Here is a 25,744-nt window from a genome sequence, read left to right on the forward strand (position 1 = left end):
AGGAAAACTGTGGATGAAATCTTGTTTTATTAACAGTATTAATGAAGGATGCTGGAATTCTCCCCCCTCATCATAGTACAAAACACTGAGCACTTCCAGCATCCTAGCACAACTGTAAGGCTAAATGAGACTGAACGTCGCCCAATACTCTTTGGTTTCCTAAAGCAGAAAGTCCCTATGTGGGACAAACTAAGGATGTGGTATTTCAAGGGATGTAGAGACAAAACCTTTGCACAGCCCTCAGCCCCAGAGGTGATGGGTAAAGAAAAAGCAATCTACGCATCCCTAAGGTCTTTGGGCCGCGAGATTTCTGCGCTAGGGGAAACTCCACCACTCGGAGGCTCCAGCCGACACACTACTTATAGATCCCTCCTCCCGCTGCGGGGCTGTCTCGGTGTTGTAGTTCCGGAGTTTCTTTTCGCCCTCGAATGCCCTCTGGAGCACAGTAAGTGGCCGAGCCGCGCTGGAAGCGCGCAGGGATCACGGCCCGCTCGGTGCGGGGCTGCCGCTGCCCCGGCGCTGCCGGCGGCCCCGCGCTGCCCGCGCCGGGCTGGGGCACGGGGGGCGGCCCGGGGCCCTGTGCGCCCGTGCCGTAAAATGGCGGGAGACTCCTCACGGGGCAGCCCCGCTCCTCAGGGCAGATTATTCTCTCTTGGCCTTCACGGCACCCCTCTTATGCAATCCCGGTCACGGCTTGGCCCTCATGGCCGTCTCCGCAGAACTTGGTGCTCACAGCATAGCCCCCACAGCAGTACCCTCAGGGCATTTGCCATCTCCTTCATGGCAAATCCCCTCCTGGCATGGCCCTCACGGCACCCCCCTCACGGCACCCCAAAAGTGGCAGTCCCCTCATGGCTTGGTGCTCACAGCATAGCCCCCACAGCAGTGCCCTCAGGGCAGGCCCTCACGGCATCTCCTTCATGGCAAATCCCCTCACTCACGGCATGGGCCTCTTGGAATCCCCATCACGGCTTGGCCCGGTGAGAAACGATACTCACTTTCAAAAATTTGAAAGGTTTATTAAAACTTTATCAAAATACAGCAGAAGACTGAATAGAGGAAATATTACAGGGCCGGCAGCAAAGGAATTCTTCCCGCCATGTGCTTTGAACCCTTTGGTCCCTCCCAAAGCTCTGCCCATTGACTCCTTCTCTGTCCAATGGTGGAGATAATTTCCTTAAATTGATTGGAGGCCAGCTGTTGCCATAGCAACAATCCCACCCAAATGTCCCAGGCCACCCCCTGATAACAACGCAAGGGGGGTAAAACATAACTATAAATCTATAAAACTTACCTAACATATGATATTTGCATTTTAATGGTAAGAGTTAACCATGGCATTACTCATTTATTGCAGCCCTCCTAGCAATCCCGTCACGGCCTGGCCTTCACAGCCAAAGTGGTGAAATATTTACTTCAAGTAAATATTAAACTTCTCTAGTTTTGGACTTTGATTCACTTAAATTCTTTCCCTGCTGTTTGCAAAAGTTGGGGGCTTACCAACTCTTTAAGCATTTTCTAAAGCATTTTCTAAAATGCATCCAGTAGATATTGAATGTAATGAGCAGAGTTAATACTTACGCCACTATTTTGGGTATACAGCTGAAAGGATGACATAGAAAGTGAATTTTCAAGGGTTCTTTTTCCCCCTCGTCATGGTACAAAACACTGAGGATTTCCAGCATCCTACGTTGGTTGAGGTGCAAGTTTATGGCACTATGGGGGTTGTTGTAAAAGTTTATGATCCTGTTTTTCTTTAGCAGCAAAACTTGAGGGAGTGTTTTCCTAGAAAAATGCCAAATCCACGTGTGTGGAGGATCATACCTGGACACAAGGAGCCTGTCTGGCAGAGCTTCAGCTTGGGGCATGAAAGAAACAAATAATAATGACCTTTTTCCTTTTGTTTTGTTTTCTACACTACACTGAACGGCAGGAGGTGAAACAAGATGATCTTTAAGTTCCCTTCCAACCCAAACCTTTCATAATTCTATACGGCCAGATGAGAGCCAGGAATTTGTCCTAAATAAAACACATGAGTTAACAAAGATTATTTAACGCAAAGCTCCAACTAAAAATCATAATTGCCACCAGATTCTGGAGGCCTCTGAGCTACTTAAGCAGCTCTTCATGTGTTGAAGTCAGGAAGTAAAAAGTTTTCCAAGGCTGTGGTTTTTTCCTTCAGGATGAGCCCAATTGTGCCCCAACTTAAACCTGCAGTTTCTTTGTGGGTTTCTGGCCATTTTGCAGATTTGGTTGCCGTGGCTGTTTTTGGTTGTGCCTCGCAGCTGCCTGCATGCTTTGCACGGTGAATTCCCTCCGGAAACTGAGCCACACAGGAAGAATGCAGAGAGAGGTGGATCTCTTCCCTCCACAGCGCCTGGTTTCCTGGTGTGTCTCTGCCTGGGACCAGGGACAGGAAACGGAAATGGAAATGGGAATGGAAATGCAAACTTGAGTGTTCTGGTCCTTGCATCTATCAGGGCACAGCTGGGTTTGCTCTCTCACCCTCCCTGGCTACCTTGCTTCCCTTCTGGCTCTGGTGATCCTTCACCCCTCAGGCAGGTGGCTGAGCTCACCGGCTGGGAGCATTTCCTTTCCATATCCACAGGGACATATTTACTTTGCTGCGCTGCTTACCATCGCGGTGCCTGCTCTCCAGCACTGTTTTCCTGATCCAAGTGCTCCCTTGGCACAGACGGGAGGAGAGGGAAGGAGAGCTTGCAGGGGGAGAGGTTGGTGGGACCAATGGGGAGCTGGCCCACAAGGGCAGCTGGGCCCCTGTGCACCCGCAGTCGCTGAACCTGCAGCATGTGCATCCCCGGCCTGAACAGGGGCCAGCAGCTGGCACAGATCCCCTGGGAAGGCTGGCTCGGAGCTCCCTGGCTGCCTGCCGAGCTCTGGGAGCACTCAGGATGGACAGGGAGACTCAACCCGTGAGGTCATTCAGAGAGCAAAAGAGCTGGGTTCAGCCCACGGGGGTTTGGGGCCACACAGCCTGGCTGTGGGTGAGTTTGGGAGCTGAGTAAAGGATGGCAGGGTGGATGCTAGGAGGGAATTGAAGTCGAGAGGAGAAAGCAAGTTTGAAGTTGGAAGGAGAAAGTTGCAAGATTTGGCTTTTCTCCAATCTCTTTTGGTTTTTTTTATCCCATAACAAGTCTGAAAAAAACTCCTGAAACTCATGAACAGCTCAGATTTCTAGGGTAAGAAACACACAGCCTTCAGTGGGGTGGGAACTGCACACCTTCCCAATTTGAGCTCTTCTGTGACAATTGTTTTTCTTCTTCTGCCTAACTGCCATAGGAAGAATGAACCTTGTCCTTTAGTCCAAAGCTAAATGATGAGAGCTCCTCTCCAGGGCTGGATTTGAACCTTGTAGCTATGATATTTTGATATCCTTTGCTAGGATTTTTTCCCTCCTGAGGAGCTGAGGGCCTCAAGAAAGAAATGTAAACAATAACTATCTGCTGCTATAGAATGCAACAGGTGCAGCTGTGATTGGTGCATGTTGGTTGTTTCTAATTAAAAGCCAATCACAGATGCAGCTGCATCAGACTCTGAGAGTCACAAGATTTTGTTATGCATTCTATTCTTGCTCTTTCAAACCTTCTGAGCAATTTTTTCTCTCTATTCTTTTAGTATAGTTTTAATGTAGTATTTTAAAAATATATATGTCATAATATAATAAACCAGCCTTCTAAAAACATGGAGTCCAGACTCACTTCTCCACACATGAAAAGTTCACCACAGAACCTTCACAGTGACACTGGGCTTGGGGTCTGTAGTGTTTGGGAAAGACTCTCCTCTAAGAAGGGTAGGAGTTCATTGCCTCCCAAGGTGGCCTGGGTTGGAAGGGACCCCAGAGCTCACCCTGTTCCAGCTCCTTGCTCTGTTGAGGGACACCCTTTACTAGGTCAGTTTGCTCCAAGCCCTGGCCAACCTGGCCATGAATTAAGACACTTGGCAAAGACCATGTCTTTGATCTAAAAATCTTAGATGCCTATATCAGTTTTCCTGAATCCCAGTGTTGGGAAACAAGGATACAGAGGAGCACAGAGGAAAACAACAACACTGAAGCTTAATTAAAAAAAAATACACTGTGTGAAGGAGTGAGCTTTGCTGTTTGTGCTGGAATGCAGAGGTCTGATGTAGTTGCACCTTTCCTGCTGTAGTTTGAGGTGAGCTAGTATGGAACTGCCTTATTAAAGTACTCCCAGTTGAGACTGAATATTTAGGTACCTTGCATCACACTTGTGAATAAATTGCTTAAGGATTTTATGTTTTATTACAGAGTTCTGTTCTTAAGGCAGACAAGGAGCTGAGTGTAACCCCCAGGTGTGTGCACAGGGTAAGTTTGGGAAGGTCAATGGCTCCTGTCCCTGGGAAGGGACACAGGAAGGGACAGCACCTGAGCAGCCTCATGTCACTGCTCCCTGTGTTTGGAGCCTCCCCGTGCCCTGTGCAGGAATCAGGGTGGGGACAGCTCTCAGCACTGTGGGGTTTCCTCTCTCACTTGGTTTTCTCTGCTCCACAGGCCCTGCTCACGAGGAAGAGTTCCCTGGTTTGTTGGTGAGCCCCAGCTGCCTTCCTGCAGTGAAGATAAAGGTCTCTGAGCTGATGCTCCTGCCTGCTGGCTTTGTCCTGGCACCCTTGAGGATAAGCTCTGGGAATCTCCTTGTCTTCAGTCTGTCCTTGCCTCTTCTCCTCCTGGACACACGGAGTGATTAACTCATTTCTTCTTCCCTGTTCTCACTTCATATAAGGATCTAACAACAGACCCTCTTCTGAAATGTCCCTTGTCTTCATTTTAAAACATCTTGTAAACAAACATCTCCTTCTTTACCAAAGCAGAAAATGGGTGCAGAAGGTAATGACATCCCATATCCAATGGTTTAAAATCTTTAAGGATTTCACACGTTGCTTCCAAAAAATCCTGGGGGTGTGATAATTCTCACAGAGTAAATATCTACCTTGTGAATGATTTTAGCTCTTTAGAGAACAAATTTTTGTCTGCTGCATTAGTGACAAAAATAAAAAGAACTGTTGCCTCATAGGATCTTTATTTTTAAAGTGAGGTCCTGCTGGGCAGCAGAGGGGCCTCCATGACATCTTTGAGTGTCTGTAAAATAAAACTGGCTACATCAGATCCTCCTGAACTGGCACTGCCACCACAAAATCTTCTCAAGCCACATTCATAGATAAAAGTTGCCAGGATGGCATAGTGGGATGCACAAATAACACTGAGCTTCAAAACAAACGTGTGAAACCTAATCTTCACTCACATTTTGGTATGAAATGATTCAGTATTATTTGACAATAGCAGACATGGCTTGTTCTGTTTACTGCTCCCACAGAAAGCTTTGTCCTGTATGTGATGAATTCTTTCATCCGACAGTAGTGCCAGAATGTGTTACTTCAGGGAAGAGAAGCAGTGACACTTGGAGTTGCCATCATGGTGAGTCCCATGAGGTGGCCACAGTGTCACTGGGTCTTCAGGCTGTGCTGATCAGTGTGATCAGTCCTGCAAAGCTTTTGCCTCTCACTCCTAGAGTGTTTGTAACAAGCTTCTGTCCCCTGTTGCACCTGGAATACCTGGGGGTCCGTTCCATTGGCTGGACACAGGGTTATCAGTGGGGTGGTAATGTTTGGACAAGGACATTTTAACCAGGGCCTGCCAATCTTTTCTTTCTTTGTGCCTCTGAGCTCCTGAGTCCTGCTCTCCTCAGCCTAATACACATAGCACACAGTGAGTAGGGGCTGTCTTGGGTTTAAAATCGTCCAGGTGTAAAGTTTTAACGTTTTTCAATTTAAATTTTTTAACATTTTAAAAGTTTTGATTTTTTAATTGTTTTTAGAAAATCATATTGTGTATTGTTCAACTTATTATTGATAAAATTTGCCTTAAAAAGTACAGTCTAGTGGCCACTGGCTCTGGGTACCTCTGGCAATGCTCATTTGACTTCAAGGAGACAGCTGCCTGCTGTGTGATCAACGCTCTTCTACCTTACTATTATATTTCTGTCTTTATCTAATCCACCCCTTTGTTGTATCCCTCATTCTTTTACCTTTTCTTCTTGCTTGAGTTGTAATAGAAAAGAGTTGAGCATCATGTGGTTTCCCAAATATCTATACCATAACTGATAATTTTTAGCCTAACCTGAGCTTTTTTATTTCAAGTAATCATGGAGGTTTATAATTAAAACATGTCTGTAACTTTGCAATATCTACATTTGGCTTAACACTGGATTAGAAACCTGTTGGTCTCCCCCAGCATGAAACTACCATTAAATATTAGCTCTGGTGTGTTTAGTTGATAGCAAACAACTCGGTGTTAATTTTCTGTATTTTATCCTTGTACCCACATTTATTTTGATTTTATTCTGTCGGGATGTTTTGCCTAATGCAGATATTTTGCCTCATCAGGGCAGCTTTAGTCAAGTCAAACTGTGGCAGCTGATGTGAGGGCAAGGCACATCCCTGCCTTACTGAAAATTTGCTTTGGATAATTTTTGCTTTTCCCTTAGAAATCTCCTGGATTTTGTTTTGGTTTTTTCCCCTTTCCTAAGATATATTTTGTGTCTATCCCCTCTTGTCCTCCTGCACAGGGGGCTCTGAGCTCACCAGGGCACCGGCCACGTGCGGGTCAGTGACCGGCGGTGCAGAGAGTGACCCTGCCTGTGTGTTGTGTGTGCTGGGATTACATCAGGGGCACTCGTGGCTCCTTTTGTTGTCCTGAACTCTTCTCTGGGCTCTGTTCCCCCCCCCAGCAGTGGGAGAATGGGAGCTGATCCCTACAGCCAGGCTGGGAGAGCTGGGGGGGCTCCCCTGGAGAGGAGCAGCTCCAGGAGAGCTCAGAGCCCCTGGCAGTGCCTGAAGGGGCTCCAGGAGAGCTGCAGAGGGACTGGGGACAAGGCCTGCAGGGACAGCACCCAGGGAATGGCTGCCAGTGCCAGAGGGCAGCAATGGATGGGATCTTGGCAATGAGGAATTGTTCCCTGGCAGGGTGGGCAGGGCTGGCACAGGGTGCCCAGAGCAGCTGGGGCTGCCCCTGGATCCCTGGCAGTGCCCAAGGCCAGGCTGGACACTGGGGCTGGAGCAGCCTGGCACAGGGGAAGGTGTCACTGTCCATGGTAGCCAAGTTGGAATGGGATGAGCTTTAAGGTCCCTCCCAACCCAAACCAAACTATTATTTTAGCTCCAAATAAGGACATGCATAATTAGTTTATAAATTATGTCCTTCCTTCCTTTCTTTCTTTACTGTTTTCTGAACTCTAGTGGATTTTGTCAGTGAACTCTTTCATCAGTCAATATGTGGAGAGTACACACAGCAGTGAATCTCAGGGAGCAGAGGTTTCCAGAGCTGCTCAGAGGACACGCTGTCCTTTTGCTGTGAGCTCCACGTGCGTAAGCTGGCTGTGCACACCCAGGTGATGACGTGGTCACCCATGCTCCCACTGCCACTGGCCAGCAGAATGCCCATGTGTTTATCCAAACCTCCCTGGAATGGGAGAGTGCAGTGGATACCCCCCTCTACCTTGGCTGAGTGAGCTCCTTTTTTAATTCCACCTGTTGCTGGCCTCGTGGTTGTCCTCTCCATGGAAAGCCAGAGCTGGAAGTTACTTTCTTGTCTCCTTGCTTGGAACCTTTCCTTTCCATGAGGTGTTCAGAGCTTTTCAGTCATTGCCTGTAAAATCTCTTGAACAGCCCCATGTGGCTCCAAACACCCATGTTCATACCGTGGGTGCATCAGAAGGGCTTTGACCTTTGCAGGTTTGGATTCTCCAAGGAATTGTTGCTCAGAGGGGCTGTGGACTCCCCATCCCTGTCCCAGGCCAGGTTGGACACTGGGGCTTGGAGCAGCCTGGCACAGTGGAAGGTGTCCCTGTCCATGGTAGGCAGAGGTGGCACTGGTTGGGCTTTAAGGTCCCTGCCAACCCAAACCCTTCTGGGACTCTGTGATTCTCTAGGCTGCAAATCCCAGCCTGGTCACTCAGCAGGGTTTTTTCCTCTATCCCAGATTTCTGTATAAGTGGGAGCAGTTTCCAATCAAACCCAGGATGGTTTTCCTGGTGGGTTCCTGCCGTGCTCTGGGTCAGCTCAGTCTTGGAGGTTTAGTGTGTATCATTGATGAAGTTTTTCATGTATCTGATGAAGTTCTCCAGCACTTCATGGTCCCTGAAGCTCTTGCTTTGCCCACCTTCCCCAGCTAATTCCAGCTGTTTTCCTCTGTCCTGCAGGGCCATGGCTGAGCGGGTGCTGGTCATCGGCAGCGGCGGCAGGGAGCACGCCCTGGCCTGGAAGCTGGCACAGTCCCCACACGTCAAACACGTGTTTGTGGCTCCAGGAAATGCAGGCACAGCTGACAATGGGAAAATCTCCAATTCAGGTAAAACCAAAAAAATACCAATTTTAAATATGATCATTCAGCCAGGATGTTGCTGAGCTGAAGTCACAGCTGGTAGTGTGAAAGGACGATGATGATAATGAAATAATGATGATGATGATTGTGGTGGTTTTACTTTGAAACTGGCTGGTTAATTTTTCTGTAGTGGTTTTGGTTTGCTAATTCAAGATTTTTTTTAATTTTAAGATTTATTGGTTAATGTATATAACAACAATCCCATAAAAAAAATCCTATACACACTTCCAAAAATCTCTATTCTCAAAAATAGGAATAATTGTTAAAATAAATAATAAAAACTTTTACCTTTAACCAAGTCATCTTTAAAACAATACCCCATAAATCAACGTAACCCATAAACAAACAGATGATGGATGATGGTAATGGATTACCATTTTTTAAGGTTTTGGGCATGTGAAATAGATTTTAGATACAGTTAATAAGAGAAAAAATATATTTGAACAAAGCCTTGTGTAAATTGTAGAATTAATTTTATAAGATCTCAACTGTGAAGTCTCATTCTTTAGGTTTGGGTTTGGAGGATTCAGCCAGAGCTGTTCCTCTGGGAATCCAGCTCAGGATAGTTGCTGTGGTTGCCACCTAAACTCCCTCTTGTGTTGAAACCCCATGATCCCCACAGGCTGTGACAAGAACACTCTGTCACTGTGAGCATAAATTCATTCCTTTGTCTTAGTGACCTTAAGAAATCAAGGTTATCTTCAGATATTTCTCTGTGTACTGCCTGCTTGGTTGGAGCTCTGACTGGCTGTAATTGAGACTTTTCACAGTTACTAATTTTGAGAAATCAAGCTTCAGATGTTGCAAATTGAGCATCCAAAATTCGGAGCTGCATTTCAAAAAAGCCTGGTCTGAGGAGCTGACCCCCAGGCAAGCAGTCCAGAGCACAGAGATTCCTGTGTTCTTTACACAGCAGATCCTGATTTAGAGGCTTTAACCTGCCTTAAACTTCAGTTTTCCCTTCAGAACATGTGATAAGATGTGGAGTTCAAGGTAACACAGGATGCGTGTGCATGGGGATCAGACACATCCATTTCTGCACTCGTGTTGCTGTGGGAGTAGCTTTGTGTGTTGTTGTCCCATGGAAACCTGAGTGCTGCCAGGTTCTTGTACAGCAGGTAATTGTTGAATGGAATTCCCTTGGAATGCTCAATTACAGGCTTTTGAAACAACTTTGTCCTGAATTTCTTTGTCCAGTCTCAGCTTCATGAGTGAGCTCCTCACTCTGTTTTTTTTGCTCTGTTTGGCCTCTGAGGAGAAGATCAGAAAGACAAAAAACCCCTTTACCCTTGTGCTAAATGGGGTCAGTGCCAGGCTGCAGGGCCTGTGGAATGGGAATTCCAGCAGTTTTTTTCAAGCTGTGCTTTTGAAAACCTCCCCTGTTTTTTTCTCTCTTTCATCCCATAGAAAACATTGCACCAGCTGTGGGAAATGCTTGATCTTGAGCCAGGTCCATGAAATTTCCATGTGGAATAAATGGTTTTGTTCTGCACATGGGCTCACCTGTGCTTTGGGAGAGAAATCTTCACCACCCCAGGAAGAACCTAGAATTTATGAAGAGTTTTATGTTGGTTTTTAAGGAAAGAATTTGTCTCACCTGTTCAGGAATTCCAGTACTGTCACTGGGGCTTTGATTTAACTCAGGGTGGAAAATGGGGAACAGCCTTACAGAAGCACATGAGCCGTGTTATGTTGTGTGGGCAACAATACCTGGGATATCTGGGAATATCTGGGAAACTCCTTCCCTGGTTTCTGGTGCTTTTTTTGTATAATCAAGATTTTGCTCTGAAAGTTCATCCTCCCTTCATGGATCATGGAATTGCCTTTAATTAGGATTGCAGCTCTGGGTCTTGTGTGATTACTGAAACATAAAAAATTGAGCTGAAAATTACAAATAACCTCAAATCTTTCAAACTTTGTATTCAAGTAAGAAAATTTTTTGTGGTTGATCTGAGCTTGTAATTGTTTCCAGCAATAAAGTGGGATTTAGGTTGGGTACCTAAATACAGGTTTATATTTAATCTAGGTGGATTATCAGGGCAGTTTTGGTGCAGAAGCACAGACAATGGCTTGCTGAATGAATAGGTGTGTCTGTGAATGGACTTCACCATCCTGACACCTCCTTCTGTCACATTTTACCTCTCTGTAACTTTTGCTCTGAAATTTAAGCTCCATCCTTGAAGGCCTTGGGCCAGGGTCCCCCTGTCTGGTTCCAGAGGAATGTTCAGCTGTTGTTTTAAGCAGTCAAACACAGCTACAGAAATGTCCCCTTTCAGCCAACAACCTGAGAAAAAGGATATTTGGGAGGACAGTTAAACTCATGGATAAACAACACGACTTGTTCCTTCTTGTTTGTTGTTAGGACATTTCTCCATCGTGTAAATCTTGTGCCATACTCACTGTTAATATCATGAGATCAGACCTGCAGCAAGAAATCTGGGGTGAATTCCAGGCTCTCTCCTTTCCTGCTTGCAGAGGGACAAGGGGGAATGGTTCCCACTGCCAGAAGGCAGGGATGGATGGGATATTGGGAATTAGGAATTGTTCCCTGTGGGGGGCAAGCCCTGGCACAGGCGTGTTTTGCTTTTGGGTGAGCCAGAAGTCAACTGGCATCAGCTACACAGGGAAGCCAAACGCCTTTGTTGGTGGAACAAAATAATTGGGCTGTGAGAGAGGTGCCAAGGAGGTGATTTTTATTTGTGTTCTGAGTGGGTGTTCCCCCACCCCACCTGAAAAGGGTAAATCTATAACAAAATGTAGATTCTGTTGTGGAATCAGGAGATTTTACGGGAAGGAGTTGTTCCCTGGCAGGGTGGGCAGGGGCTGGGATGGAATTGCCAGAGCAGCTGGGGCTGCCCCTGGATCCCTGGCAGTGCCCAAGGCAGGCTGGACACTGGGGCTGGTGCAGCCTGGGACAGTGGAAGGTGTCCCTGCCATGGCACTGGGTGGGATTTAAGGTCCCTCTAAGCCCAAACAAGCCTGGAGTTCAATGATTCTATGAATTTATTCGTCCAGGGTAGGGGGAGCACAGTGGGACTGACCAAAATCCTGTCATCCCCTTCGTCTCTCATCACTCCCCAGAAACTGACTGTATTGCCAGGTCCCAAGGGAAAGGACAAAAGAAAATGGCCCTAAATTACACCAGGGGAGGTCAGATTGCAGATTGGAAACAATTTTTCCCTGCCAGAGTGGTCAGGCCTTGGAATAAGTTGCCCAGGGAGTGGTGGAGTCTCTGTGTCTGGAAATATCCTAAAGGTGTCTGGATGTGGCCTTGGGGACAGGGTTTGGGGTGCTGCTGGGTGGGACTGGGTGGTCCTGAGGGCTCTTCCAGCCCTGGTGATCCTGGCATCCTGTGCTCCCTTTGCCAGCACCGTGCCCAGGTGTGTGCAGTCTCCTCCCTGCACAAGCAGCCAATCCACACTGGGCTCATCTCTCTCCTGGCTCTCTGGATCTGTGCTCCCATCCCTGCAGACCTTGGCTTTATTTATTCATGATAAAAGCAGTGCAATTGCAGGGCCTTTTGCGTAACTTGGTTCATGGGATTGACATTATTGTCTTTGTTTGCACAGTTTGGGGCATTCCAAGTGTCATCACATTGAATGTTTGTTTTTGGAAAGATAATGGTTGTAACAGCCCAAGCCCACATATCCTCAGCCATAATGACAGCACAGCGTCCTTCTTAATTAAGTTCAACATCATGTAAAACAAAAGGTTCTGATTCCCCTTGCTTTCAGAAGGCTCAGTAAAAGATGAGCTGGAATTCTACCAGCAGCCATTTGTTTCATCCCCAACACCCTCCTGGCACCGAGATCATAAAATCACAGAATTGTGGAATGGTTTGTGGTGGAAGGGACCTTAAAGCCCACCCAGTGCCACCCTTGCCATGGGCAGGGACACCTTCCACTGTGCCAGGCTGCTCCAAGCCCCATCCATCCTTGCTTACCTCTGTAAAGCTCCATGGGGATGCAGTTTGTTTGGGGGGCCCCCCTAAGCTGTGTGTTCACTGGAAGCAGCAGGCAGGCAAGGAGACTGCACAGGGCTTCTGAGGGTGCTGATTTTATTGGGGTTTATTGGGGTCCCATCCCTGGGAACAGCATGGTTACTGAGGGGGAAAGGGGGAAGGAGAGGGAGAGAGGGAGAGCCTAAGGGAGAGGAGGACCAAGAGAGCATCTGGTCTCCCGGGCACAGCTTAAGAGGGAGATTCAAAGTGGGTGCAGAATAAGATTTGGGCAAATGGGATTACAGATACATGATCCTTCAGGGGAGGATCACAGTTTGGAATAAACTGTACATTTTGGAAGGATGAGACAGAGCATGCCATCTAACTAAAATGTAACACCCCACCATGGTGACCCTCCTCAGGGAGGAGACTTGCTGGAAAGAATTCTAATTTTTTTTCCTTTAGAGTTTTTTGTTTTCTTGGATTCTTTGTGATGCTGCTTGTGCTGGCAAATATGCTGTTCCTAGGGGTCAGACCACTTTGCTGGCTGGCAGCCCAGGGGGTCCCTGAGCCTTTTTTCTCACTGTAAAGAGCAAGGTGGGTCGGCAGGGCTGTGGAGGTGGGGAAGGGCCTGGAGGGGCCCCGAGGTGCCCTGGCCAGCCCAGCCTGGAGCAGCCTGAGGGCAGAGCTCCCCGGGGCTGCAGCTCCTCCCGAGGGCAGCGCAGGGACAGCTCCAGCTCTGCTCTGGGACAGGGACAGCACCAGGGAGCGCCTGGGGCTGGGCCAGGCCAGGCTGCAGGGCAGGGAAAGGCTCTTCCCCAGAGGTGCTGGCACTGCCCAGGCTGCCCAGGGAATGGGCACGGCCCCGAGGCTGCCAGAGCTCCAGGAGCCTTTGGCCAGCGCTGCCAGGGGTGCCCAGGCTGGGCTTGGGGGCTCTGGGCAGGGCAGGGCTGGCACTGGGGGATCCCTGGGGGTCCCTACAGCTCAGGACATTCCATGCTCCTGTGATTTATGACTCTGACTGTGGATGTCCAACCAGAACCTTTGCCTGGGGTTTGGGGCTGTGTTTGGGGTATTTGGGGTGAGTCTCTGTGTGTGGGCCTCACTCCTCCAGGTTCCCTGTGACCTGGCAGCCCAGCAGAGGAGGCTGGTGAGTGCTCTGTGGTAACTCAGAGCTGAGGAGCACCTGTGGATGGGATTTTTCCCTGTTTTGTGTCTCCAACAGCTGTTCCAGTCAGTGACCATGCTGCTGTTGCCCAGTTCTGCAGAGACCAGGACATCAGGCTTGTGGTGGTCGGTCCTGAGGTTCCTCTTGCTGCTGGTAAGAGACACAAGCTGGAAATCACAGCCTTCAGCATTTAGGAAAAAAGTAAATTTAGTCCTCATATGTGCATCACTCAGCAGTGTCTCCAGTCTGAATGGAAACAGATCCTCTGGAGCAGTTTTCCTGAAATCCAGAGTTGTGCCGAGGTGAAAAGGAATTGCTGAAGGGTAGTGTGTGAGGCAGAAAGCCAGTTTTGGTTATCCCATGGAGTTTTCATGTTTTTAAAGAATTATAATTTGAGTCTTGGTAAAAAAAAAAAAAAAACAAAACAAAAAAAAAACCAAAACAAAACAAACAAACAAAAAAAAAACACCACCCCCCCCCCAAAAAAAAAAAACCTAATTATAAACATGCTGGTAGTTTTTCTGCTTAAACTTTTTGGTATCTTCACCAAAGAGTCATGTTGACCTTTTAGCTCAAAGGTGTCATAAACCAAGGGGGGATTGTCACCCCTTCCCAAATCCAGTGCATCCTGAGGGCCTGCAGTGGTGCAGGGTTACTGCTCCTGGTTCCAGTGAGGAGAGCAGGCACTGCAGACACAGATGACTTCCTATTCCTGGCATTCTTGCTCCAAGGAATCAGTGCAGCTTGGCTGGCCTGACTCCCATAGATCATCTGGAGATTTATGACATATTTTGTGTTTAGGAATTGTGGATGACTTGACAGCAGCTGGGATCAAGTGTTTTGGCCCCACAGCAAAGGCAGCTCAGCTGGAGTCCAGTAAGAGCTTCACCAAAGCCTTTCTGGATCGTCATGACATCCCCACTGCCAGATGGAAATCCTTCACTGATCCCAAAGCAGCATGTGCCTTTATCAACAGGTACAGTTCTGGTCATTTTAGACATATTGTTATTGACAGTGTGCTGGATATCCAAACCAATCCAATGATTGCTTTGGGATAGAACATCTGCAAAGGTTTCAAAGGATCACCTACCATGACTCTCTCAAACTGCAGCAAGTCTGAGAAAAATGGTTCTCCTGCTCTAAAATGGAATGCAAGTTCAGTGTTCAGCTCACAGGAGAATGTAGGACAAGCTGCTATTTTTTTGTCAGTCTGCCTGCTGGGGAAAGGCAGGGAGCAGCCCAGAGCCATCTGTGCTGGCTTCTTATCCCTTTTCTCCAGAAAAAAAAAAACCTGGAGAATTACTCAGCAACTGATGATCTCATCACAGTGCAAGCCAGGTGACCCTAGATGAAATTCCCAAATGGAAATCAGTAATGAACAGTCAGGAAATTCCCTGGTGGGGAAAAGAAGCAGGAACCTTTCTCAGGCAGAGCATAACAAGAGGAGCCTAGTGTGGTTTGTGTGTTATTCAGTAAGGTTGCCATGAAAACTGAGAAACACTTTGATTTTTCAACTCTTGAAATGTTCAAAATGTCCTTGCAAGGGCTGTTGATGCTGAATGTCTGTCCTGTGCCTTGGCAGTGCCACCTTCCCTGCCTTGGTTGTCAAAGCCAGTGGCCTGGCAGCTGGCAAAGGAGTCATCGTGGCTTCGACCAAGGAGGAGGCCTGCAAAGCTGTCACTGAAATCATGCAGGTGAGAAGGAATGTCTCACACCAGATCAGCTCCTCACCACCTCAGGCATCACAGACATTCTTTGTTTCATGTGATAGGAGCATGGCTCTAAGACATCAAAGCTTTTACCCTTTTATTTGGCCACCTGTGAAACTCTGTTTTATTTATGGCTTGCAGTTCCTGTAGGCTAAAATAAAACCATTCTTCATGAAAACCCACCCTTATTTCACTAATTTGTATATACAATTCCTTTTTTTTTTTCAACTGTATGAGACTCTGCAATCCCACAGTGCAGGAGCATGAACTCCTCAGTGCTTGAGGTGGATCTTTTCAAGCACCATGAGGACCAAGCCCAGCACTTCAATGTGTAGTCAGACTCTGCTGGGATTATTTCAAGTGAAGTTCACACTGAGGAAGGATATTCCACAAATGTATTTGTGGAAGATTTGAAGTGAGGCCAGATGAAGTAATTTTATCTGCCCAGTGAGGAGCACAGAGCTGAGGCTCCCAGGTCAGGCCCTCAGCTGGTGCCAGCAGCACAGAACCCTGAAATTCCATGGAGCTCTGCTGCTCCATGGGACACATTCTGTGACACACTTGTGCTCCAGGAGTCAGAGCATGGGTGCTGCAGTCACATTTTGGGGGTGTATGGTCACTGCACACTTCCTGTCTGAACAGGGCCCAATGTCTTCTACAAAAAAACCTGAGTTAGAGATTTCTACAGAGCCCCAAAATCACCTTGGCAGTGTGGGCTGGTTGTTCTTAATTTCTTATTATCCAGAATATGCAGTCAGTGTTCAAACATTGCACTGGGGTGTGAGAATCTTGCTCCCTTCCCAGGTGTGGTATAAAATTGCACTTTTTTATTCAGTGGAAGTGCACACTGGAGACTTGGCTGTCACTGCTGTTGGGGTGAATTTCAGAAGGCAGAGCATGAGGAATTGCTCATTAATCACAAATACCCTCTGCCATTTGAAAATATCCACTAATAAACCCTGCATTTATTTAAGAATAAAGAGAGGAGTAGGGATTTCACCACTGCTGACATCCTTGGGGGGGAGAAATGGATTCATCATCTCAAATCTGTGTTGCATTTTTGGCTGTATTAAAAATACCTATTTCTTGTTGCATTTTCAGTAGTTGAAAACTGGAACAGAACTAAAGAGATTTTGTTTCACTGTAGGATAAGAGTTTTGGCACAGCTGGGGAGACTGTTGTTGTTGAAGAATATCTTGAAGGAGAAGAAATTTCTGTAAGTGCATCTCACTGTAACACTTTGGTTCTACATGTTCTAAATTGTTTGGGATTCACTAAGTGCCTTCACCTACAGAGTGGAGGATTTTATCAGTTAAATTAAAACCATTCCCTGCTTATAAATAAAATTGTATTGGTGAGAGACACCTGTGTGGCTTATTTTGGATCCTTGCTGGTTTTATAATTAGCACTGCAAAATGGTTTTGAGTACTGCTGCCATTAAAATCCAGCATTACTCAGTTTGAGTGCACAACATCATCCAGTTCCACAAGATGCCAGCAGCCTTGTTATTCTAAAGATACTGAGGATAAAAACAACTGCTATAGAAATAATTGATAAATTTTTCACAAGTAAATAGCTTTATCAGCAAGGAAAGGAAGTCTTGAAAGGGATGTAATTCCTTCCTTCTGGGGCAGGGGCTGGGAGGGGAAAGGAAAAAGTAATTTCCATCATGCAGTATTTTAATTTTTTTTAAACCTTTTGAGTGTTTCAAACTCAAACTTCAACTGCAATTTTTCTAGGTTTTGTTAATTTCTAAAGGAAGGTCACACAAAATGAGTCCCTGCTTCCTGAGGAAAAGCCAAATGCTTTGAACCCACCATTTATTTTATCAGGGAGGCAGAGTTTATCCTCTTAAATACCCCTTTGTCACACTGAAAATCAACTCTGTTTGCACTTTAATTGTAGCCACCCCCAGGAACTTTAACTCTTGTCCTTGTTTCAGTGCCTGTGCTTCAGTGATGGTGTCACCATTGCTCCCATGCCCCCAGCCCAGGACCACAAGAGGCTGATGGATGGAGATGAGGGCCCCAACACAGGAGGGATGGGAGCTTATTGCCCAGCTCCTCAGGTGAGCAAGGGTTGGTGAGGAAGGGAAGGGGACTGCTGAGGGGATGTTTCACTCCAGCTGTCACTGACAGCCTGGGGGAATGTTTAATTCCAGCATGAGGAGCAGGAGGGACTGGGCTCTGCTGGATGGAAGTTGCTGCCCAAAGCAGACATGGCCAAGTCAAATCCTCAGCTCCACAAACTTCTCTAAAGAGGAGGGTATCTCCACTGAATTACTTGGAATTACAAAGTAGGCAGTGTTATTTCTGCATCCTTGTATTTGGTTGGGATTTAAGTGTTATGAAGTGCTGCTCATCAGAACCAAGGGCCTAAACACAAAGTTTTTATTTGTGCCAAACAAAGCCCATGGTGAATTTTGGCTGTGGCTTAAGGTAGTTTGGGGTTTGTTTGCTAGGGAACTTCTGTTGGCAGAAATAGAGAGGAAAACATTCTTAGCTTTCCATTGGAGTAATCAAGAGAGCATCCAAAAATTCTGCTTGGCTCTTAAAAACACAAAACCAAGCCCTCCTTGTTTACAAACACTGGTTTCCAATCCTTTTTTATCAGATTTCTAAAGATTTGCTGCAGAAGATCAGAGAGACTGTTCTTCAGAAGGCTGTTGATGGCATGAGGAAAGAAGGAGTCCCCTATTTGGGTATGTACAAAACCTTGGGATTTTTAATCATAAGGAGAACAACCTTTTATTTTGCTTTTTCATCTTTGTAGCCTAACTCACACTGGAGGTTAAGGGAAACAGCTTTGATTCATTAGGAGCTGGGTTTGGTACCAGTGCCTTGATTCAAAGCCATGGAAATCAACAGAGGTCATGAACAGGGGATAATTCCTCAAGTGAGGAGGAGCAGAAAGGAAAATGTTCCAAAATAAGCTCTAAATTTGTGACAACTATTTCTGCCTGATTTATTTTTACCATTTCTCAAATTCACTGAGCACAGGTGACAGCCTTTTAAATCCTGTTATCAACATATTCAAAACAAGTGAGTTCCTGAGAGATCTTTATGTATCATTATTTGTTCCAGGTGTGCTTTATGCTGGATTAATGCTCACCAAAGATGGGCCTAAAGTTCTGGAATTTAACTGCAGATTTGGTGACCCAGAGTGTCAGGTGAGTTATTTTCTACAATTGGCATTATGGGAGGAGTAAAATCTGTGACCTTCTACCACTATTGTTAACCAGATTTGGGGTGAATAATCAGAATTTTTGTTAATTTTAAATCACCAAGATTTAAAACATTTGGGTTGTTTGTTCAAGGCAGAAGGTCTGTTAGGAAATTGTTCCGTTCCAGAGAGGGTTTCAGTAGGCTGGACTCAAATCTGGGCTCTGCAAAGGTCAGCTTGAGAAGAGCTCAGCACTTCCTTGTCTTTTCTAGAATGGATTTTGGATTTTTCCTTGCTCCCCATTGACAAGTGGAACAAAACTCTTAATTTCTATTCTTCAGAACAAATGAGCTTCTTTGTCCTCACCCTTTCCTTTCCAAATGTAGCAATTCTTTTACCCACAGAAATCCTCTGCGAGGACGAGTGTTTTTAAGGGCTCTCAGGTTATCCACTGCATGTCTGATGTGTGAAAGTACAACATGTGGGCATATTTAATGCTGCTTTTACAGCTGCACTGGTGTCTTTCCAAGGCCAGGGAAGACAATGACCTTGTGTGATTTGCTGCTGTGTGTTCCTGCAGGTGATTCTGCCCCTGCTGAGGAGTGACCTGTACGAGGTTATGCAGGCAGTGATCAACAGGAGGCTGGCCAGCTCCATGCCAGCCTGGAAAGAGGACAGTGCAGCTGTGACTGTGGTCATGGCTAGTCAAGGCTATCCAGGGACTTATCCCAAGGGCTTGGAAATAACAGGTAAATAGAGCAGGAGGAGCTGCAGGAGGCTCATTCCCCCCCTGGCCTCTCCCCGTTGTCTCCTGCTGCATGGAGGTGAATCACTGGAACTGAGATTCATAGAAACCCTGGTTCTGGGTCAGCGAGAGCAGCTGAATTTTCACACATCTCAGTTTATTTTGGTGTATTTTCAGCTCTCCACACTGTTGTTATTTGATATTTAAGCACAGCATTGATATTTAATACCTGCTGCAGTCAGGTGGTTCTGATCAGGGTTCTTGGGTCACGTTGATGCTGATGTTTATGTCACTGAGGCATAAAACCCCAGCTGGAATCAGATGTTGTGTGCCAGCTAAACACCTCTTCCCACATCCCTGAGCACACAGGTAGACTTGTCTCTCCTCCAGAGTATTTTTTACAGATTTATTCCCATTTCCCAGCAGGCTCACCCTGACTTTGACTGTGACTTTCAGACACCAAGTGCTCGATGTCTCTTCATTGAGAGCATTCTAACCAAAGCTGATGTTTTTCACAACACCCACAGGGCTCGCTAAGGCCAAGCAGCTGGGCCTGGAGGTGTTCCACGCAGGCACAGCCCTGAAGGATGGCAGGGTGGTGACCAGTGGGGGCAGAGTGCTCACAGTCACGGCCATCAAGGAGGACCTGCCCACGGCGCTGCGGGAGGCCAACCTGGGGGTGGCTGCCATCCACTTCCAGGGGGCCATCTACAGGAGGGACATTGGCTACCGGGCCATAGCCTTCCTCAGGCAATCCAGGTAGATATTCCAAATCCCTGAAATGGCAGTAACAGGGCTGAAAAGGAGCTTAGCACATCCCTGGTTGATATTAATAACTGTTGTTGGTATTCTGTGTAACTCCTGACAAGTTTGAACCCCATCCTTGTACTCAGCCTCAGCAAGTCCAGCCAAGGCAGGAATATTTAAAATGCCTGAGGTTCTCACTCTCCTAAATCTGAGTGAAACTACACTGACAAGCACACGGGAATGATCTGTGTTGCTGCAGTTGTTAGGCCTGGTTTAGGGAAGGTCAAGTTCTGCTTCTTGGACTTTGGATCACAGATTTGATCTGGGTTTGTTTTTGATCACAGCTTTTGCTCTGGGTTTGTCTTGTCCAGAAGTCTGATATTTAATATCATGAAATGAAAAATCATTTAATATCATGAAATGTGGTCCCAGCCCCAACCTGCCAGAGCTCCAGGAGTGTTTGGACAGCACTGCCAGGGATGCCCAGCGTGGGATTTTTGGGGTGTCTGTGCAGGACCAGGGCTTGGACAGCATGATTCCTGTGTGTTCTTTCCAGCTCTGGAGATTCTGTGATTTTATATATTAACAAAGTTCAAGCTGGCTTATTTTTTAGCTTTTAGAAATGGTTAAAATTACCTTGAACCTCCCACCTTGTTGGGATTTACATTTTACTGGCATAGCTGCCTAACACCAGGGTAGGATTCATCACTTCTTTCCATTCTCATTCCTTTAATTGGCACAGTATTTACTGTAAGACTCTGGAGATCATATGGGTTTTGGTTTTGTTTTGGTTTGTTTTTTTTTTTAATAGCAGGGAGTCCTGTTGCCTCTTAATTTTCCTGAAAGCTTTTTGTAGTTTTTTAACTCATTTTTACCTAATAAGAAACTGCTCTGCTCCAATGAGCTCCCAACATATCTTTTCCCAAGGGGTTATTTTGTAGGCTGGGAAGTACCTCAGTGACAGTTCTGTTGCTGCTGGCACTGTATCCTGATTAGCATTTTGTAAAACTATCATCAATAAACTTCCTAAAAGAACAAGGGTGTTGGTATTTAGTCTTCTTTCTCTCTCAAGTGCTCTGCATCTGTTGACGAATTGATGCAAAAAGGTGGAATTGGGATTTGTAGCAGGAAAATGAACCAGGTCAGTGAGGCAAGAGGAGGCACCTGGAGCAGTTCCCTCCCACACCGAGTTCCTGGGCCACAGCCAGCAGGGCTCCTGCCTGGAATCCTGCCTGGAGGCTCCTGGAGCTCCTGCAGTGTCTGCCTGGGGCTCTGCCCTGGAGGCTGCTCCACCTTCTGCTCCTGCAGGCCAGCACAGGGATGCTTCAGTCCAGAACCCCAGCCTGGGCTGGGCTGGGCAGGACCTTAAAGCTCCTCCTGTTCCTGCCATGGCAGGGACACCTTCCACCCTCCCAGGGTGCTCCAAGCCCCAAAGTCCCCTTGGGACTCAGTGAAGGAAGGGGGACGGCTCTGGAAGTCAGGACTCACCTCCTCTTGGCAGCCTGGCAGGATTCAGTCCTGAGGCATTTCACCTTAGGAAAACAGCCAGAATGCTTAATGAAAAATATTCCAGAAAATTTAAAGAATTAAAGGTTCATTTAAAGGATAAAAGCAGATACAAAAAAAAAAAATTAACAAATTTGAAATACTTTTTAAAACACGGTGCAAATCTGGTGGACATTTCTCATATTCAGACTGAAAGGGGCTGCCTTTGATCTCTGGTTGTTGCAGGCCAATATTTCCTTGAGTCTTACTCGCAGCCTGAACAGCTGCCTGTGGTAATTCTTGTCTTCTTGCCAGTTTTGGACAGGATATGCAGACACTTTTGGACTTTCCTAGCAACACTTCTCCTGGGCCAGTTCTTCTGGCACTTGAAGTCTTATCAATTCCAGATATTCCAGCAATGATCTTCAAAACAGAAATACCTTTGATCCTAAAAAAAACCTCCCACATCTTAAAATAAGTTTTAATAAGCAGAGTACAAAAATATTTACTCCATTTAGTGCAATTGTAGGCATTTGTGTCTGTCTCTGAATCTTTCAGTGTTTGCTGAATTCTTGACCTGGTTCCTGAGATGGGTTTTGTGGATTAACTGAATTTTTTTGTTCAGCTGAGTCAATTTTAAATGGGTTTCAGTTGTTTTGTTGTATTTGTCCTTGTTGATCAACACCCTTAGAATTTAAACTTCAGGCTGAATCCCATCTACAGGAGAGAGAAAACAGGGATAGATCTAAAATAGGGATGCACCTGGTTCATGCCATTGACAGCCTGGGAATAACAACTGCTCAACTGGCACGAGCTGTGTTTGCTGCAGTGAAAAGTCATTGAGGTCCCTGTCCCCAAAATGGAAAGGTCCTTCTGTAAATATGAGCTGCTGCTGTGGGGACACACAGGTGACACCGGCTTGTACCAGTGTGTTGATCTTACATAAACCCCACCCAGAGCTTACAGACATCTCCTTCTAGATTGCTGAGCCCCACCTTAGGAACCTGGCTCTTTAGGAAGAGGTTTTATATTCTTTAATAGGAAACCCATTTAAGCAAGAAAGAAGCATGGCTGCTTCTGAGGTGGGATCATTCCAGTGACGAGGAGAGGCAGCCTTAAAGCTGCAGCTGTAAAACCCTGGAAGGATCTTGGGTTGATCCTTCCTCCTTGATTCACCTGAGACTTGTGGGTGGAAAAGTGACTTCAGCTTAGCCCTGCTCTGACCCAGCTGTGCATTTTTGTGCTGGGTTTGGGTTGGGTTGGTTTGGAGCTTTCCCACTGACACCTCAAGGCCTGGAGGTGGCACTCAAGAGTTCTGGGCTGGGGACAAGGTGGGCATCAGCCACAGCTGGGATTCCATGGGCTGTGTGGATTCTGTGTGGATTCAAACCCTGCAAAATCATGTCTCTGCTGCCTGTTTTACCTTGTTGTCAGGGGTTTGGTTGTTGGGTTTATTTTGGGATTTGACTGTGTGATCCCAATGCTCTGATACCACCTTCAAAACTGGAATTATCCACGTACTGCTCCTGGCAGTGCTTCCCCAGAGAGCAGGATGGGATTCTGCACAGTTCATCCACTCAGGGATGTAAAGAAGTAAATATTATTTGAAAATACATTCAGTAATCAGCTGCCATCCCATTTCTCCCCACTCTTCCAGAGGCCTGACTTACAAGAACAGTGGGGTGGACATTGAGGCAGGGAACACTTTGGTGCAGAAGATCAAACCCTTTGCTGCAGCCACATCAAGGTCAGGTAAGACAAGAACCTTCTGCTCCTGCTTTGGTCACTTCTTGGCAGTGAGGTTTACCACTTGATCTTGACAAAAAGCTCATTTTTATGTGTCCTGCCTGTTTCTAGATGACACAAGAAAACCTGTGGTGAGCAAATGCCTGTGATTTTATTCCAAATGCGCAGCTTTTAATCCCCAAATGGCTCTAAACTCCATCTCCTGAATGCCAGGAGTATTAGAGAGCACAGTTCAGCACTGTGTAAGGATAAAGGCCAGCAAAAATTTCACCATTAAGTACTGAGTTTGATTCCATGGATTATTATTTCTTGCACAGTGAACTCCATCATCTGGGGGGATGAATGTTTAGAAATGGTATGAGATGTAGAATTCCTGAGATAGATGTGGAACCCACCTCTTTTGCTTGGTTGAATCAGCATTGATTCGTCCTTGGTTTTGGGGTTCAGGCATATCTTGCTCTAGCAAATCCTTGTAATTCTTCAGACAGATTTAAAATATTCATTTATGAGATGGCCCTTTTATTTCAAATTAAATGAGAACCTTCTAATGAAGTCAGCTATACATAGAGGGAAAAATATATGTATTCTCACACCACTACAACAATCTTACCACAATTCCTCTTGTGTTTCAGAGAAATACTTAGTGCAAGAGAGAAATCTCTCAGTTACAGGAATTATTGACTGCTCAATCCCAAAGCTGGGGATTTTTAGGCTTAGGCTAATGATAAATTAAAAAGACAAAGCCAACCTAAGCAGATAAGGAGCTCCTCAGTGAAAAGGTTCTAAATGGCAGAGAAAAGTTTCCTGGTGACAAAGCAAAGCCATGTTGCCAAACCTCAGAGAGAATTTGTGGTGGAGATGCTGGAGAAGCCCCTGGGAGTAAAGCTGGGCTGTTTCTCCTGTTTCCTGCTGGCAGGCTGCAATGCAGAGCTTGGAGGGTTTGCTGGGCTCTTTGACCTGAAAGCAGCTGGTTACAGAGATCCCATCCTGGTGTCTGGAACCGACGGCGTCGGCACCAAACTCAAGGTAAGGTGGAAATCCATGCCAAAGAAGGAAAAACAGCACAGAAGGGAAAAGGTTCTGTCAGAAAATAGCAGCTGTCTTGTAACAATACCTATTGGTCTTTCTAAAAAGGGGATGGAAATTGAAATTGCCCTTCTTCAGACAAAAAAATGAAATACCTGTAAATAGCCAGAAGCTGATATGATAATATCACCTATCAGAAGTTGATATTATAATATCATCAGTAAATATCAGAAGTTGATAAGATGCCTAAAATAACTGAGTTTTAAATATTAAGAATATAACCAGGAATCTTGTTTCACAAAGGCAGCATCTCCACCCTCAAAAAAGATTAATTGATGGGGAAAAACATTTAATCCCAGGTTTGCTGCTGTGTTTGGGCTGCAAGGAAACCCTTTTGTAGTACACTTTCCTTGTTGATGCCTTTTGGATTTGCCATTGGAGACAGGAATAATTCCTGAAGAGAGTTAGGAGAGGATAATAAACAAAGCTGCTCCTCAGAGAACACCTGGAGGGATTTTGGTCCATTGCTTGCAGACTCTGCTCCTGATTCCAGTCCCTTGCAGACCCTCGTGCTCCAGGGGCCCAGAGCTGATCCCAGGCTTCTCCTGTGTCTTGCAGATTGCTCAGGAGTGCCAGAAACACGACACCATCGGGCAGGACCTGGTGGCCATGTGTGTCAATGACATCCTGGCCCAGGGAGCTGAGCCCCTCTTCTTCCTGGACTATTTTGCCTGCGGCAAACTCGACGTGGAAGTGGCTCAGGGCGTCATTGCAGGAATTGCTGATGCCTGCAGGAAAGCTGGATGTGCTCTTTTGGGTAGGAACACTTCTCAGGGGGATCTGAAAAATCTTCTTCAAAGTCTTTTAGTTGGTTTCAATGTGGTTGGTTTCCTACTCTGTGGAAGAATCTGGGAGGAGTGAAAAAGCAAAGTGTTCCATGTCTTTGCTTTCAGGGAACTTGATCTGAATCACAGTGGAAGGAGACAGCACTTTGAAAATTTAGGTCAAATCTAGATTAGGTTTAGGTACAGATTTAGGGTAGATGTTGAGAAAAGGGTCTGTCCTTTTTTCCAATTTTTTAGGGAAGTTAGGAACACAAGTCCTTTCTCAGTGGGTGTCGTTTTGGGTCTGTTTATAAGCTTTGAACAAGAAGTTCTTTATGCCCTAGTTCACTTTTTTCCTACATGAACTGTTGGTCAGCTTTATGTTTGTTTTAAGGTGCTCTCTGCATTTATCAAATATAATCACCCCATTCATGCTGCAGCAAGGTCTGTGTTAGGTGAGACCTTGTGATTAAACCACCAAAATGTCAAGATTTTATTTCCAGTTCTAGATTTTCAAACTCCACAGGCCTTTCTGCAAGAGCTGAACCTTCAGCTCAACAAATTTAACTCATCATTTAACTCATGATAGTGAGGGGGTGAGGATTCATCTCTTGTCTGGTTTTGCATAATTAACTGTGGATTTAAGTGTTGGGTGGCCAACCACTCCTCCCCATTTTGTCTCTTGGCTTCTCCAACCTCCATTTGATCCAGCCCTTATTAAATACAGCTGAAACCTCCAGGTGAAGCTGGAGCACAGGGTAGGGAGTGAAAAGTGG

General features: G+C 46.1%; 1 protein-coding gene and 1 long non-coding RNA gene across 12 annotated transcripts in view; one reads left to right on the forward strand and one right to left on the reverse strand.

The window, feature by feature from the left end:
• Positions 1–304: 304 nt before the first annotated feature.
• The window catches only part of GART (phosphoribosylglycinamide formyltransferase, phosphoribosylglycinamide synthetase, phosphoribosylaminoimidazole synthetase), a 36,687-nt gene continuing 11,247 nt past the window's right edge, over positions 305–25,744 (forward strand). The window contains exons 1-17 of one of the 9 annotated variants that reach the window (XM_064405325.1): positions 305–445; positions 4,289–4,345; positions 4,532–4,602; positions 5,352–5,452; positions 8,235–8,383; positions 13,582–13,677; positions 14,326–14,500; positions 15,107–15,218; positions 16,381–16,449; positions 17,176–17,301; positions 17,847–17,934; positions 18,317–18,402; positions 18,976–19,144; positions 19,668–19,899; positions 23,030–23,124; positions 24,035–24,144; positions 24,763–24,961. In XM_064405325.1, the coding sequence (XP_064261395.1) occupies positions 8,239–8,383; positions 13,582–13,677; positions 14,326–14,500; positions 15,107–15,218; positions 16,381–16,449; positions 17,176–17,301; positions 17,847–17,934; positions 18,317–18,402; positions 18,976–19,144; positions 19,668–19,899; positions 23,030–23,124; positions 24,035–24,144; positions 24,763–24,961 (1,702 nt within the window). In that variant the 5' untranslated portion in view covers positions 305–445; positions 4,289–4,345; positions 4,532–4,602; positions 5,352–5,452; positions 8,235–8,238. The other 8 variants (XM_064405363.1, XM_064405367.1, XM_064405334.1 and 5 more) reach the window with 8 other exon arrangements.
• On the reverse strand, positions 8,762–12,429 carry LOC135291325 (uncharacterized). 3 transcript variants are annotated; one of them, XR_010354125.1, is made up of 4 exons: positions 12,360–12,429; positions 10,556–10,700; positions 10,127–10,277; positions 8,762–9,960 (listed from the first exon to the last, which is right to left on the reverse strand). It is a non-coding gene; the product is annotated as an uncharacterized LOC135291325 (long non-coding RNA). The 3 variants fall into 3 exon arrangements; XR_010354123.1 differs by having other exon boundaries at positions 8,762–10,277; XR_010354133.1 differs by lacking the exon at positions 12,360–12,429 and adding an exon at positions 10,817–10,873 and having other exon boundaries at positions 8,762–10,277.

Source organism: Passer domesticus, chromosome 2, assembly GCF_036417665.1.
Source record: "Passer domesticus isolate bPasDom1 chromosome 2, bPasDom1.hap1, whole genome shotgun sequence".
NCBI lineage: Eukaryota > Metazoa > Chordata > Aves > Passeriformes > Passeridae > Passer > Passer domesticus.